The sequence below is a fragment of the Chenopodium album genome, chromosome 9, assembly GCF_948465745.1.
Source record: "Chenopodium album chromosome 9, dcCheAlbu1.1, whole genome shotgun sequence".
In the NCBI taxonomy this organism is placed as follows: Eukaryota; Viridiplantae; Streptophyta; class Magnoliopsida; order Caryophyllales; family Amaranthaceae; genus Chenopodium; species Chenopodium album.
The window spans coordinates 69,821,479-69,836,016 of NC_137842.1; the positions used below are offsets into that span (position 1 = coordinate 69,821,479).

The 14,538-nt window shown below is 36.1% G+C and overlaps 3 protein-coding genes across 3 annotated transcripts; all 3 read left to right on the forward strand.

The window, feature by feature from the left end:
- Nucleotides 1-584: 584 nt before the first annotated feature.
- On the forward strand, nucleotides 585-4,584 carry LOC145559055 (translocon-associated protein subunit alpha-like). Its single transcript, XM_081620457.1, has 8 exons — nucleotides 585-745; nucleotides 1,056-1,226; nucleotides 1,332-1,382; nucleotides 2,201-2,289; nucleotides 3,219-3,296; nucleotides 3,435-3,638; nucleotides 4,083-4,154; nucleotides 4,244-4,584. Exons 1-8 carry the CDS (start codon nucleotides 688-690, stop codon nucleotides 4,286-4,288), a joined length of 768 nt encoding a protein of 255 aa, XP_081476583.1. The 5' UTR covers nucleotides 585-687; the 3' UTR covers nucleotides 4,289-4,584.
- Nucleotides 4,585-6,742: 2,158 nt separating this feature from the next.
- On the forward strand, nucleotides 6,743-8,416 carry LOC145559056 (uncharacterized). Its single transcript, XM_081620458.1, has 2 exons — nucleotides 6,743-7,023; nucleotides 7,106-8,416. The coding sequence occupies exons 1-2, from the start codon at nucleotides 6,879-6,881 to the stop codon at nucleotides 8,101-8,103; spliced, it is 1,143 nt and encodes a 380-aa protein (XP_081476584.1). The 5' UTR covers nucleotides 6,743-6,878; the 3' UTR covers nucleotides 8,104-8,416.
- Nucleotides 8,417-10,185: 1,769 nt separating this feature from the next.
- Nucleotides 10,186-14,209, forward strand: LOC145560393 (uncharacterized). Its single transcript, XM_081621644.1, has 7 exons — nucleotides 10,186-10,430; nucleotides 10,517-10,690; nucleotides 12,303-12,398; nucleotides 12,971-13,040; nucleotides 13,480-13,613; nucleotides 13,752-13,892; nucleotides 13,993-14,209. Exons 1-7 carry the CDS (start codon nucleotides 10,299-10,301, stop codon nucleotides 14,197-14,199), a joined length of 954 nt encoding a protein of 317 aa, XP_081477770.1. The 5' UTR covers nucleotides 10,186-10,298; the 3' UTR covers nucleotides 14,200-14,209.
- The last annotated feature ends 329 nt before the right edge of the window (nucleotides 14,210-14,538 follow it).

The following is a 14,538-nucleotide window of genomic DNA, read 5'->3' on the forward strand; positions in this document are numbered from 1 at the left end:
AGCCTAAGCCGTTACTCAAGGTGCCTTATAATGTAGTCGGCTTTGTCTGGTTAGTAAGAAGAAGTGTTGTATTGGACTAAAATCCCTTACGGATCAACCCTACCCGAATTAAGGGTGTGTTCTATTCATCTAATTTTCAAGTCTGAACTTATCCAAACTTTCTTAAACTATTTGAACTTACTAGATATTATTATATCTTATTTTGATTGTAATTTGCACTTGAATAACCCTTAAAAAACTTATTTATTCTAAGTTGGACCAAACAAAATTAGCCCTAACTAAATACACATATCACATGTGCTATAATATTGAAAAATTTATAGTATTCCTACGAGAAAGTACATGTTCATCCTCAGAAATGTTAAGATGACTGAAATTTTTATATTGATTTATATACGGAATGACTATTGAATATACGTTTTTTTTTTTTTTTTTTTTGGTTTTTTGGGGGGGGGGGGGGGGGGGGGGTGTGTGTGTGTGTGTGTGTGTTTATCATGAAATGAATTGGGGCTCTTTGGTACTACTACCGTCCTCTCCCCTATTCCGATTATAATTTTCAACCATAAAAAAAAAGGGAAAAGAAAAATAACTCTCCTTCCTCTGTCCTTCGCTATAAGACTTTCAACACCTTCCCTTGCCCAAAGATTTTTCATCTTAACACTCTATTTCTCTCTCCTCTCTCTAACAATGGCGATTAGGGTTTTTTTCCTCGCTTTACTCCTCCTTGCTTCTCCTTTCCTTCAAGGTAATTCCTTTTTTCATCGGATCTCTAATTTCATATCCTCTAATTTCATACTTACACTCTGATTTATTTACCAATTATCTTCTGTAATTTCTATTGCATGCATGGATCTGAATTCCTGATTTTTTTTTTTGTGGGATTTAATTTGCACGATTAAAGATCCAAATTTGCATTAATACTATGTGATTGTTTAGCCTTAATTTAGATCTGCATGTGTTGAAATTATTGACCCAGAAATTTTTGTTTGATTATTGTCAAATTTTGGTTTTAATTGAAAAAATTCTGAATTGTATTTGTGGGATTTGATTGTTAGTTGCTAGATGTCAATCGGAACCTACGGATGATCCCATTGGTGATTCCATCGCCGAGGAAATGAGTGATCTTGGAGTTGTTAACGATGACACTCAAGTTTATGGTGATGAGAGCTTAAGCTCTGCTCCTGGGGTTGAAACAGCTTATGTTTTCCCCAAAAATAGTGGCAAAGGTATGATCTGGTCTTAATTGTTTGGATTTCAGCTTCGTAATGTCTGCATTGTGTTTTTTTTTGGGATTGTTGACCTAATCTGAAACGGGTTTGTTTGTTTTGCAGTTGTGACAGCTGGGGAAGAATCTGAGGTGCTTGTTGGAATCAAATATGATGGTATTTTTCGAACTTTCGTACTTTCCCTCGGTTTCTTCGCCTTCGGGTTGTTTGCTTAGTGTGGTTAACTAGTAGTTTTCTCGGTTTCTTTCACTGTTGAAATTCAGGGTCTAAGAACTATAGGGACTATAATTGTTGTTGCATGTGATGTTTATGCATGTGGTCTTGTGCAATGTTGTTTCACTGGTATAATTGAGTGTTTTTAGAACTATAGGACTATAATTGCAGCAACTTTGGGTGGGGGGGGGGGGGGGATTGGGAGATTTCTATTAGTTGTCATGTTTCTTTGCGAATATTGCCATCTGAGAGATTTTTCCGGATACTTGAAGTATATGCGTGGGAACTGGTGATGATTTTATCTTTGTGGTTGAATTGAGTTTGCATGAGTATATTTCAACATAGAAATGTTTGTGTGTGTGTTATGTTTCTTCTATCATAAAATTAATTTACATTTCGGTTAAAAGAAAAGTGTATTTTTATATTATATAATTCTGAATGTAAGGAAATTGGTTCATTGAGATGATTATATGAAGATACTAAGAGCCGTTTTTTTTTTTTTTTTTTTTACTGTGATTGGCCACTATTCTGGTACTTTCAAATGATATTTAAAAAGCCTTTTATTTTTTCCTCTTATTAATAATCTTCTATTTTCATGAGTGAAGTGAATTTAGTATCTAGACTTGGTTATAATGGGTTGATGATGGGGTTGAAGTTTCTTCAAGCGAGGAGTTTTAGGATTTTAGTCTAGTTGCAGGTTGCATTTGTATTTTACAAAGTGAAGGCATTGAGATGTTACCTTACTATGATTTATTTTACAGGGGATGCAAGTTTCAGTGTTGTTGCAATCCATGCCAGCGTTCATCTCCCGTATGATCATCGTTTGCTTGTTCAGAACCTTACTGCACAGGTATATAAGGCTCTTTAATTTTCATGTAGACTTGGATACATGACCACCAGAATAGTGAACTTGTTATTTAAAATATATGATTCTGCCTTTTTTAATCTAGGCCATACTTGCTCCATTAGTATATCATATCCATATATATTGGATATTGGAATAGTTAGATTGTTGAAGTAACCAATAGGCCTGTTATTGGTTGGTGACCAAGTATACTTTTGCAAGTCATATGTGATATTTTGAAAGCGAATCAGATTGATTTTTCTGTTATCTGAGTTTGGAAGAATTATTTGTTACACTTGGTACTGGTTGTCTGGTATTGTCCTCTATGCTATAATCCAGGAGCCAACTAATTTAGCTTGTGAAAATTTGGTGCATGATCCATGCTGTGATGAGGTTTTTTTCAATTTGACTTTTTTGTCATGCTAATGCATATTGTCTTGTTTTTAAAACTATATTTAACACTTTGTACAATCTATAGGCTACATCACTGTTGACCACCAATTACTTCATGTTGTCTATTTGTTTTTTTTCTTCTTGGTGTTTATTATTTTGCTATTGTGTGTTGGGAAAGAGGAATGGACATGTAGCCCATGTGTGGTGTTGCAGATACCCAACTACCAAGGCTTAGGATGTGATGTTTTTTGGGTTAAAAAATAAAAATAAAATAAATTGTTACTTGTGCTGCTTTCGTGTTTGTTTCATATAGTTTGAGACGGTGCTTGGTAGGTTTGTTCATTTTAGTGAAGCTTGTGAAGGTTGGCTAACTGATGTAAACGATAAACCTGTCAGGTTGTGATACGCTGCCTGCATTTATTTCACTGGTTCATCTGCATTTTATTTTGTCCTGTATCTGGTGTATATTATTTTAGAGCTGTTCATCTTCTGTTTCTCTAATTTGCTTCCAATTTAGCTTAATGGTTTCTTTTTCAATATAGGTATTCAACAATGCCTCAGTTCCTTCATCAGCTCAAGCCACTTTCCCCTATGTATTTGCTGTCAGCAAGTACTTGCAGGTACGTGATATAATTCTGATTGTCTAGTTCAGACTTTATTCCATTTATGGCTGCTGCTTGTAAATGGCTAAACGCTACTTGATAAAAATAAATCATTTATCTGCTTGTAAAATTAATGGCAAGACTTTTTCATTGCAGCCTGGATCATTTGATCTTGTAGGATCTATCGTTTATGAGATTGACAAAACTCCGTATCAGAGCACTTTCTTCAATGGCACCATTGAAGTTACTGAGGCCAGTGGCCCCTTGACCATTGAGACTGTTTTCCTGGTTATGCTTGCTTTTGCCCTTGTTGCTGCCCTTGGTTTGTGGATACGTGGTCAATTACAACGCTTCTCAAAGGTAAATTCTTTCTCCATGTTTGTAGTCTTTTGTGCAATTTTAATTTTCTTGATTTTGTATGTCCACCTTTTTTTTTTAAACTCTTTTCTTCAAACACTCGTATGTGTCCTTGAACATAAGTAGTGTGCTTTTCTGAGGGATCTTGAGGTCCAAATTTGTTGATTGTTTTGGGGGTTATTAGGTCCAAATTGCTCATGTTGATATCCTAGGATAAATATTTAATGCTGGATGGAGGTTATGAACTTGCTTTATGATGTATTGTTGTATTTTCTTTCTACCATTGGTATGATTAATTACATGTCAAACTTGAGTTCCATTATAAGTACATCTTATCATCTTCAGCAGGTAGTTGATTCTGTTGTCAAAACGGAGATGTGTGCTAGTATAGTTGTATGGTCAGTGTTTGTAATGTTTACTTATGATATTTAGTAACTTCTGTCTCAGAAATCTAAGAAAGCACCTAAGGTGGAAGTTGGAACTCGATCAACTGATGCATCATTGGATGAATGGCTGCAGGTATGTTGGTTCTAATCTTAATTAATTAAAAATCTTAGTAGCTTCTCTATGAATGATTGCTAATATCCAGTCTTTCGTGGTTAATGCAGGGTACTGCATACACCCAGGCCAACAAATTGAAGAAGAAGAAATAGATTGGTCTTCTGCGGTACAAAAAACTGTTGTCTATTTTATAGGCTCATGTAACTCAGAACTCGGCATTTGATTTTGTTAGAGCGGAAGAGACTACTTTTTTTAGTTTAGAATGTGCAAGGGAATTTTGATGGGAGTTTAGTCTACAATGATATTTGCTTTAGCTCACCCGTCAGTTACTTGTCATACAAATTATACAGTTTCGTAACAGGATTTTTTTTTGTAAGCATGTAGATCTTCACAAATTAGTTACAATTATCCACTTCTCGTTAATATTTAGTGCTGTGATGTTCCATTATATTTCAAGCTCCCTTCTCAGTATTCTTAGCTGCATTGGTTCTGAACTTCTGACTCCTTGTGTTTTAACTGAGTTTTAAGTTGACATGGAGCAGTTTGCTTGATGTTGTTTTCTATATAGCTCACGTTCATTTTCAGGATCAGTATTGATTTCACTTATCTTTCTATTTGAATATTTGATCGAAGCTTACCTATCGTCTCACTGACTAATCTTGTGACTTCAGTGTCTCATTTTCTAAGTTTCTTTAATCATGCAGATCTTCTCGATTTTGAATCCAATTGCCTGTTTATCTTAAATTTAGATTTGTGTTGTTTCTGACTTCGCACCATAGTAACCATACTAGTACGAGTCAATTGATAGTGGACGAAGGGAGTACTATATTGTCGAGAAAAGTTCACTGTTTTGTGAAGTAGTATCCTCTGAAACTTTATGTTGCAGGCTGTCGTATAAGGTATAAGCTATCTTACCTCTAAGCTGCACAAAACCAAATCATATTTGTATCCAATAATTAAACATTTTAGGTGAATTGAGCAGTACACTTTTTCTTTAAATGTGAAAATTAATTATGGACAATACAGTGCTTTAGCTCTACTTATAGAGTAATTGCAGCCAGAATTAACACTTTGTCAGTAAATGCCATTCTTTTATGAAGTGATTCTTTAGCAAATTGATCGAAAGGAGGGTCCATGAGAAAATTCACGATGAATAATAATAATAATTATTATTATTACTATTTAATGATGATGATATGCATCTTTTACTATAATTGTGGTGTTATTTCTATAATGTCAAATTTAAGTCGATCATAATTTTTGGATGGTGGTACACTGGTACTTAAATGGGCGAAACGTAAGCAGGGATGATATTGAATTAAGTCACACTTAATTTCCTTGCTTGATGACGCCCTTCAGCTCACCTAATAACCATAATTTATAATCTATCTACTTTATATACACGAATTTAATTATGGTTTGAGGCTGTAACTAACAACTCAATTTCTGAAATTCTGTACACACTATATGGTATTAGCTTAGTTGGAAATTAGAATTTAGTTCACAAATTTTTAGTTAATGTCCTTTAGAAGAAAATATCTGCCATGCCTTTCCTTCTAGATTTGTGGTCATTACCTTTTGAATTGGTTTCCTGAGAGTAACCTTTGATTAGGACTTGCTATGCGCCTTTTACGGTCTAGCACTAATAGTAAAACCGAAAAAGAAAGTTAGGTTGTTCTGCCTTGTTATATATGCTTGCACACACCTTACTCTAATGATGTGGAGGATGTCAACTATCTTAGTTGGTTAAGGTCTTGGGGTGACACCAAGATTTGGATCAAATCCCGTCTACGTCATTGCTCACTACCTCTTTGTAACTTACCTCGTTATATATGATCGCACATATCTTACCCTAAAGATGTGGATGGCAACTAGCTTACTTAGTTAATCTTGGGGGTGGTACCAAGACTTGAGATTAAATCCCGTCTACATCACTGTCCCTTTGTGGCTTACTCAGTATTTTATTGTCGACAGTAGGCAGTAATCTTGTTTGTTGCCACATTACATTGTACAATGTGCTTCTTCTGTAATAAGCATGTTGATCCAGACCAGAAATATTAAGAGATACAGTACATCTTGCATTCAAAATATTACCAATATTAACTCTAAGAAATTAAATATCACTTCATAGGACACTCACTAAATGCATCTGATCAGTACTTCTGCTATGCCATGGATATCCTCGGACCACGGACTATTGAGTCCGTACCCAAGGATGATACATGTATAGGCGTTATAAGAATTTTCCTGACCAAATAATATAGGCATTTGGGAAAATTTGATTATATGTGGATCCACATTCATCAACTCTGCTAAAAGCCAAACTGAAGATTTTTTGTGTAGAAATGACCATAGCATTGATGAGTACACATAATTAGGTGTGCAAAAACTAGTTAACCCAACCACAACTCTTTGGACATGTGCTGTGATAGATCATAACTCATTCAATAGTGAAGAAGACCTCTTTTGCTATCTATCTACTTAAACGGCGATTATGTGCCTTAATTTGCAAGCTATTTAGGGGGACCCTGAAGAACATGTGAGTATGTGACTCCTTTAAGAGAGTTGGTTGTATAATCTTACATCCATCCATATATAATAACTCCCGAGGCCTATCATTTTTATTCAAGTTGTATGCCAAGATCTTCTGGCAGGGTTATCAGCACTTAATCCTGCATTGTTTGCCTGCTTATCAGACCAGTCTAGCTGTTCTGTGAGCGCGTGTAAAGTTAGGGGATCCCAATGAGGATATCAATCCCGGTCATTTTGACCCTATTGTTTGCCACAAGCTTCTGTTATGGCGCTCAAAAGACTGTAGAGGTCATTGGAGTTAGTGAATGTGCTGACTGTCAGCAGAACAATATCAAGCAAAGCCATGCTTTTGAAGGTATAAAGTAATCGCGCTGTTTGTATGTACTTTCAGCTTCTATTATCTCTGTTACTAACATGATCATGGTTTACATATGCAGGACTTAAAGTTACAATTGACTGCAAGCTTGCAAATGGGTATATGAAAAGAAGAGCAGAAGGGAAGCTCGATAAAGAAGGGAACTTTAAGGTAGATCTTCCACATGACATTGTGGAGGATGGGAAGAAGTTGAAGGAAGAATGTTATGCACAACTTCATGGTGCATCAGGCATACCATGCTCGGCTCATAATGGGATCGAGTCTTCCAAACTAACCTTTGTTTCTGAATCTGATGGAAAACACACATTTAGCCCAGTTGGAAAACTAAAATTCTCACCAGAAACTTGCACATCTGCCTTCTTGTGGCCTCACTTTAAGTACCCACCTTTGCACAAGAAGTCCTTCCCTAAGTTGCCATTCACTTTCCCTAAGATCTCTTGTCCTCCGTTTTTTAAGAAACCGTTTTTCAAGAAACATTTCTTCAAGAAGCCAATTATCTCTATTCCAAAGTACAAGAAATCTTTCCCACATGTCCCTATATACAAGAAGCCATGCCCACCACCCGTGCCAGTATACAAGAAGCCTCACCCAACACCCGTGCCAGTGTACAAGAAGCCACTTCCACCACCAGTGCCAGTATACAAGAAGCCACTCCCACCACCCGTGCCAGTATATGAGAAGCCACTCCCACCACCCGTGCCAGTGTACAAGAAGCCACTCCCACCACCCGTGCCAGTATACAAGAAGCCATGCCCACCACCTGTGCCAGTATACAAGAAGCCACTCCCACCACCCGTGCCTGTATACAAGAAGCCACTCCCACCACCAGTGCCAATATACAAGCCACCTGTATTCAAGAAGCCGCCTGTTATCCCAGTATATAAGCCAAAGCCTCTTCCTCCTATTACCTTCCCTCCTAAGAAGCCATGTCCTCCTATTAGTATTCCTAAGCTACCTCCATTTAAGTTCCCAGACCACCCCAAATTTCCTCCAAAGGTTTTTGAACATCCCAAGTACAAAAAGTGGCCTTCTTTCCCACCATTCACTCCTCATCCTTGATCAAAGAGACCATTTGCTTTATTTGTAGCGCTGTGATTTATTTCATTTCATTACAGGATCATATTCTTATTGATGCAGTAATATTTATAGTGTGTTCTTCATTCTGCATCGATGCAAGAAGGAGCGTGCTGGTTCAGTTTACTCTCCAAAAGATGCAGGCAGCAGCAGGCAGTTTCACCCTGAAGTACTAGAGTGATTATAAGTCATCATTGTTTTTATTACTGTTTCTTTTTTACTTGTACAATGTTCTTGCTACACCATATCTTTTGTAATATCTATTTTGCCAATAAGATTGGTGACATTATTTGTTGAATTTGTTATCATATCTCTATAATTAAGCAAATGATTGTTGAGAAATGGTTCTATGAATTTCAGAAAGAGATCTTAAAAGAGAATGTTGTTTAATTGGATATGCTATTTAATGTACACTATTTAACAGGAAATCAGGATTAGAGGACACTAGGACAGTGTGTGACATTAATATCGAATTTTAGAGCCTAATAAGTAATAACCTATCTACTCAATCAGACTTCATCAGAGGATGCCCTTTTGATATACTGCTCAGTCCTTATTTCATTTCGAATACCCTTGTTGTTGGGTCGTGGCATCTACACTTAGACATGACTCACATGAGTATGGTGTACTTGATTTTTAGTTTTTGATATTTTGGAGTTAAAAACGGACTTTTTCCGTAAGATAATGAGTTTATGCATACATGGCTACCCAAGCTCAAGTAACGCGTATAAGAGCAGCAGCTCTTAAGAAAATTGTAGATGAAACTGAATTATCAAATTCACTAAGGCTTGCTGTGAAGGATAGAGTGACAATTCTGACAGACGAAAGATGACTTCAAAGACTAGTGTGGCTGCATGTTTTGCCAAACTTGTACAAAGCAGTAAAGCTTATTGAATATACCATGTTATATCACAGGTTCAAATGTCCTATTTTCCTTGCTACAAAAGAGTCAAGTCAGTAAACCAAATTGAGTGTAGCAATTAAATTAAATACTTGCTTAAATTTCGGCTGATGTCTTATAAGTGGTCTTACACATAAGATTTCCCAAACAAAATGTTTAAGATGTATTATAAGTGGTTTTATAAAGTCCATATTTACACCTACATATATTTGTGAATTGTGAATGACTTAGTTGACTCCCCCAGTACTTCTTTTGCGGATTTTTGGGAGTGGTTGTGTAGCAAATTTAATACGGATGCTGTGAGTACCATGGCTACCTTTATGTGGGCTGCTTGGAGGTGTAGAAACCTTGCAACCTTTGAGAGCGAGAGGCCTAATCCTATTATGCTGGCTGCGGGGTTCCTGAAATTTGTTCATGAATACAACCAGTATGCAAGCAGAGTATTTAGGCCTGCTGGTCTGGCAGCAGGTTCTGTTACTGCTAAATTGCTAATGGGTGGAAATGTCCTCCACAGGGGTGCGTGAAGATAAATACAGATGCCCATTGTCCAGCAGGTTGTGTGGCAGGTTTAGGGGATGTGATTCGAGATGCTAATGGGTCTCTCCTTGCTGTCGCAACTGGAAAGGAACATGCTACATCTCCAGAGTGCACTGAGGCTCTTGCTGTTCCTTATGCTTTGAAGCTTGTTAGAAGGCTGGGGGTACTCGCATGTGTGGGTGGAATCAGACGCAACTAATGTGGTTCAAGCGGTGCGCATTGATGATGGTGGCAAAGCTCCAATTCACCTTATTTCTGATGATATTAGATATCTTAGTAAGTCCTTTGAAACATGTACCTTTTGTCCTTTTCCCATGTCAAGCGTAGTTGTAAACTTGTAATACAGTGGCTTACCTTGCTACGAGGTGGGATACCGAATGTAATATGAAAAATGTAATGTTCAATCCTTTTCCCCAAAGCTTCATCACTTTGGCGGAATTGGATATAATTTTTTTTTTTTTAGGAAAAATTGGATATAATCTAATAATATGGGCGACTATTTTTCTTAAAAAAGTACTCCGTACTCCGTAACTAAATTGTAAATTATTTAACCAATTAATTTAGGTGACACTCCAATTGAAAAAAAAAATGTTTTGACATTGGGCTCATACCGTCTTTCCCTTCTTCAGTTCTCCTCTTCTCTTTCTCTCACCACTTTAAGCATCAAAAGCGCGGGCTCTAAAAACACAGAACCAGAAAAACCTCTAAGCCCTAACTTCACAGCTTCTTCTCACTCTCTCCAATGGCGGCCTCCTCCATCGCCGCAACCTCAACCAACTCTCTCGATTCTTCTCTCTGGTTCGACTCCTTCTCTCTCCTCCTCACTGACCTCGAGAATCTCTCTCCTTCTTCCTCCGACCTCCCTCCTTCTCTGGTACTTCTTCTCTCTTCTTTCACATTTTCTCAAATTCTTCGAATTTCGTGCCCTAACAATGCTTGATTTTGATTTTTCATCTGTAGATTGAGAAGTTGAAGCAGAATCATGCTTGGTTCTTGAATACCGTTACTCAGTTTAAACCTCCGAGTGAAGCGTCGAAGTCGGCGTTGAATTCTGAGCAAGTTAGTGTTGTTTCGCATAAATTGAGTATTAAACCTCAATTTAAGGAATTGGCGTTGAAGCTCAGCTCCACTGTGGTATGCTTTTTCGAATTTTTATTTTCAAATTAATTTCTTGTTTTTGTTTTGTTTCAATGCTGCTGCTAATTTGAATTTGTTGTTTTATTCTTTTAATTGATTTTCTTGAATTGCTAATTTGCTTCCTTACAAGAAATTATTTTCATGATTTTTCGCGGTTATGTTATGGATACTAAGGGTTTCTGTAGTTTGCTAGATTAGTTGATGCTTCTTTAATGATGGTGGCATCAAATTACTAGAAGTACATTTATCTGCATTTCGGCAACGTGTTTATTGAAAATTTATAGGTGTGATGATTCATCAGGCATTGTAATCTTGATCGTTGATGTTAATTATATTTGACATTTCTATCTTGAACAACTATAGAAGAGGTGTTTGATCCCTAGGCTAGACATTTTAAAAATTATAGTTCCTGATTTCATTTTAATCTGTCTGAAACTAATTGATATTTCTTTGTCCGGAAATGATAGTTACATATTAGATGCTTGGAAAAAAAGATCACATTTTCTATATGACAATTGGTCATGCTTTGATTTTGCATAATGCATAATTCTCCATTTGGAATGTTGGAGGGACAAGTCACACAGCCGCTACAAAAGTTGTTTTGTTAAATTCACATTATCTCCTTACATAAGATGAGTAAGGAGTCCAAAGACCATATGCCAATTTTTTCCGAGCAAAGATAGAGTAATTGTTAGGAAAACAACCCTCATGTGAGTTGGGACTTGTTGTCCCACATGGAAAGTGTAGGAGGAGAATGACTAAGAGCTACTCCACCTATCACCAATTGGTTTTAGGACCGCACCTTACTAGGATTATATGTTGTCAAAATCTCCGTTTGACATGGGGATGGTGCAAGGCCTACTTATGATTATCTCATGTTTGAGCCCGTCATTTATTAATAAGTAAGGATTTGACGTAATTTAAAACTCTTTGTTATATCGTGTTCTTTTACTTAAGTTAGGCCTTGTTTTGCTCACTTCATTCAAATAATATATTGTAAAAGAAATTGAAGTTGTGCAAAATTAATTCCAATTTAGCAAAAATAAATCTTCATCAGTAAGAAAATTAGTTATTTTAATGAACATTAATATAGAGAATCTGTAAAAATAAGTTTTGTTCGGTAAAATAATTTAGGATAAGTAGAAATAAATTAAGTTCAACTAAAATAATTTCAGTTTAGAAAAATTAAGGTGAAGAAAATAGGGCCTTAGAGTGGCATATTGGGAAATTATGTCATTATTCACCAATCAAAAACGGTTACTAATTTTGGAAAGGTGACAAGTTCAATTGAAGTGTATATAGTGACCGTTCGCTCTAGATGAAGGCAAAAGCTTATGGAATAATTCTTCTTTGTTTTGCGTTACTTCCATTTATACATCTTCTGCTTTTATTTGTGTAGGTCTGCAGTGGATTCCTACTTGCAAGTCTTAAATTTTACAGTTATCAACTGTTTCTATTACATGCAGTGGCTTTCCTGGTTTTTTTGTTCTGTCAACTGGATTAGTACTCAGAGATGATAGTAGGGTTTTTCATGCTAAATGCATCTGCTGAAAGATATATATTTTAATCAAGGTATGAGTAATAATCAAACACTTTTTATATTGTGCAGTGCTTAGATGAGATACAGTCGTATATTCTTGTCGAAAGATCGATGGATCAGAAAAGTGATTTTGTTGATGGTGCCATACAAGGTTTTCTTCATGAGGTCTGTAGTTTTCCTACCTAATGTATTAAAATAATATGTTGATGCCTCTTTATTTATTTATAACTTTGTTGGTGAATACTTGGTGCACTTAGAATATGAATTATGGACTCTAGTGTAGCCTGCTGATGAAGATATGTTATGAGTTATGTGACAAACCCTCCTACACATGGGCTATACCCCTTGTGTGTTTTAGCAATGTTCATTGTTACTTGAGCCAAATAAATAAAGAAAAATCATGACAATATATTAGAGGCTTTCATCTCTTATGTCTTATCGAGTGTTGGTAGAAATAATGTGTTTCATTACTCTAGCTGTGAGGGGTTCTACGCAACTCTTATCTCCTAGATAATATAGAATGCAACACTATATTTATTATTTATTTGTCAACAGATTGTATTTTATCAACTGGTTGTTTCACCTACCTTTGATTAATGTTATTATATCTTGTTTTATGGTTGCGCACTTCTTCGTGTTTATGTAATTATCAATGAAGTCGTGCCTAACAATTACAGTTATAGTAAAGCAGGATCATATCAGCTGACTACTTTGTCTTATTGTTGTCTCTTTTGAAGATAGTGCTGCAATATTATACTCAAAGGCAATGCTTACTTAAATGTGCTCGCCAAATGATTATTCACGGATGTGAGTTTACATATTCTTGCTACCTTTGTGCTTAAATACTATTTTATTTACTTCTCTTGTCCCAATTTAGTGTTCTCACTTATCAGGGCAGTTAGTGAATGAAATTAATGTTGGAGTTTGATCATCAACTGTTTAGTGGTGTCAAAGATTAAGGTGTATTTTTTAAATTGGTTGAGACTCCTTCTGAAGATATTTATTACTTCTCTCTTAGCGGTGGAAAGAAAGAAGTAACAAAAATAAGAGGGAGTACAATTAATCATTAATTGTGTATTCACCTCTCACTCTTCTCGATTTGGTATCCGTCCTTAATATCCTTAACAATGTCTTTATATCTGCCTCATTTGTTCTGTAGCTTTTTTGTTCATCTCATCAACATTTGAATATGTAATCCACGAATAACTTCAATGTGGTTAATATTGATTTCTGAATCATGTTTCAGTAAATGTTGGATCATCTGTTGAAGAAGAAAAAGCCATTTGGCATGAGGTTTCCAAGCTCATTTCTGATGGTCTAGAGAGCAAGTTGATATCTATTCTGGATGGACAACTATCATCATCTTTTCCTCAACAAATGGTATGTCGTTGCATGATTGTTTTGTTGCATCATTGTGAAATTAGGAAAGTAATTTCCTGATCTTAAGTTTACGATTCATTAATAATCTATTGCTTGGATTCTGTCTCATTACTGTGTTCTTGATGGCAATGCATCCAGGATGTTGATCTTTTCATATTGTGGGGTGAAGAGATTCTAATTGAAGCCAACCTGATCTTGGACATTCTATTTCTTGTATATTATGAGTCATTCTCTACTTGCAGTGCTTCTAAATGGAAGGATTTATGCCTGTTGTATAAGGTATATATTTTTGTTGGTCCTTCTGTTGTTCTCTTACTGCTCAATGTAATTGTGGAATATATATCGTCACTTTCTCACTTACCAAAAATTGGCATTTCAGGATATGACAGCTGGATCATCAAACTTTGTTAAGCTGGGGGTGTCTGCTGAAGCTTGTAAATATTGTTATCGTGCTAAGATTCAGATGCTATTGATACTTATAGAGGCCTTGGACTTTGAGAGTCTTCTTCAAATGATACATGATGAAATTCCCTTTAGGCAAGTTTTCAATTTGATCCAATTGATATGGTGTTGCCTTCTGCTCTAAAGATTGATAAACCACCTAAAAATTAATATTGTTGCTTTTCGAATGTTGTATGTTGCCGATATTGTCACCAACAAAATTAAGTAAAATGTCAGGAGTGGGACTTAATTGTTTCAGCTATTGGCATGACTGTCTGTACTCTGTAGTAGTTTAGTGGTGAAAATGTTGCCCTTATCCTCTGGCTCCTTTTCCTTTCCTGAACTGCAGTTTCTATAGTATTGGGAAAATTTTTCTGCATAGCATTGCAACAATCAGAAGCTCGTTCTTCTGTGTCTAACAATCAATGGGAGAAGGAATGGTAACTTATTTACCCTATGGGTGTAGGGTTGTATTTTTACCTCA

Coding starts and splice junctions, on each gene's coding strand:
- LOC145559055 (XM_081620457.1), top strand. CDS start 688: ATGGCGATTAGGGTTTTTTTCCTCGCTTTACTCCTCCTTGCTTCTCCT. Junction 746..1,055: donor TGCTTCTCCTTTCCTTCAAG/GTAATTCCTTTT, acceptor TTTGATTGTTAG/TTGCTAGATGTCAATCGGAA. Junction 1,383..2,200: donor TGTTGGAATCAAATATGATG/GTATTTTTCGAA, acceptor TTTATTTTACAG/GGGATGCAAGTTTCAGTGTT.
- LOC145559056 (XM_081620458.1), top strand. CDS start 6,879: ATGAGGATATCAATCCCGGTCATTTTGACCCTATTGTTTGCCACAAGC. Junction 7,024..7,105: donor GCAAAGCCATGCTTTTGAAG/GTATAAAGTAAT, acceptor TTACATATGCAG/GACTTAAAGTTACAATTGAC.
- LOC145560393 (XM_081621644.1), top strand. CDS start 10,299: ATGGCGGCCTCCTCCATCGCCGCAACCTCAACCAACTCTCTCGATTCT. Junction 13,614..13,751: donor CATCTTTTCCTCAACAAATG/GTATGTCGTTGC, acceptor CAATGCATCCAG/GATGTTGATCTTTTCATATT. Junction 13,893..13,992: donor ATTTATGCCTGTTGTATAAG/GTATATATTTTT, acceptor TTGGCATTTCAG/GATATGACAGCTGGATCATC.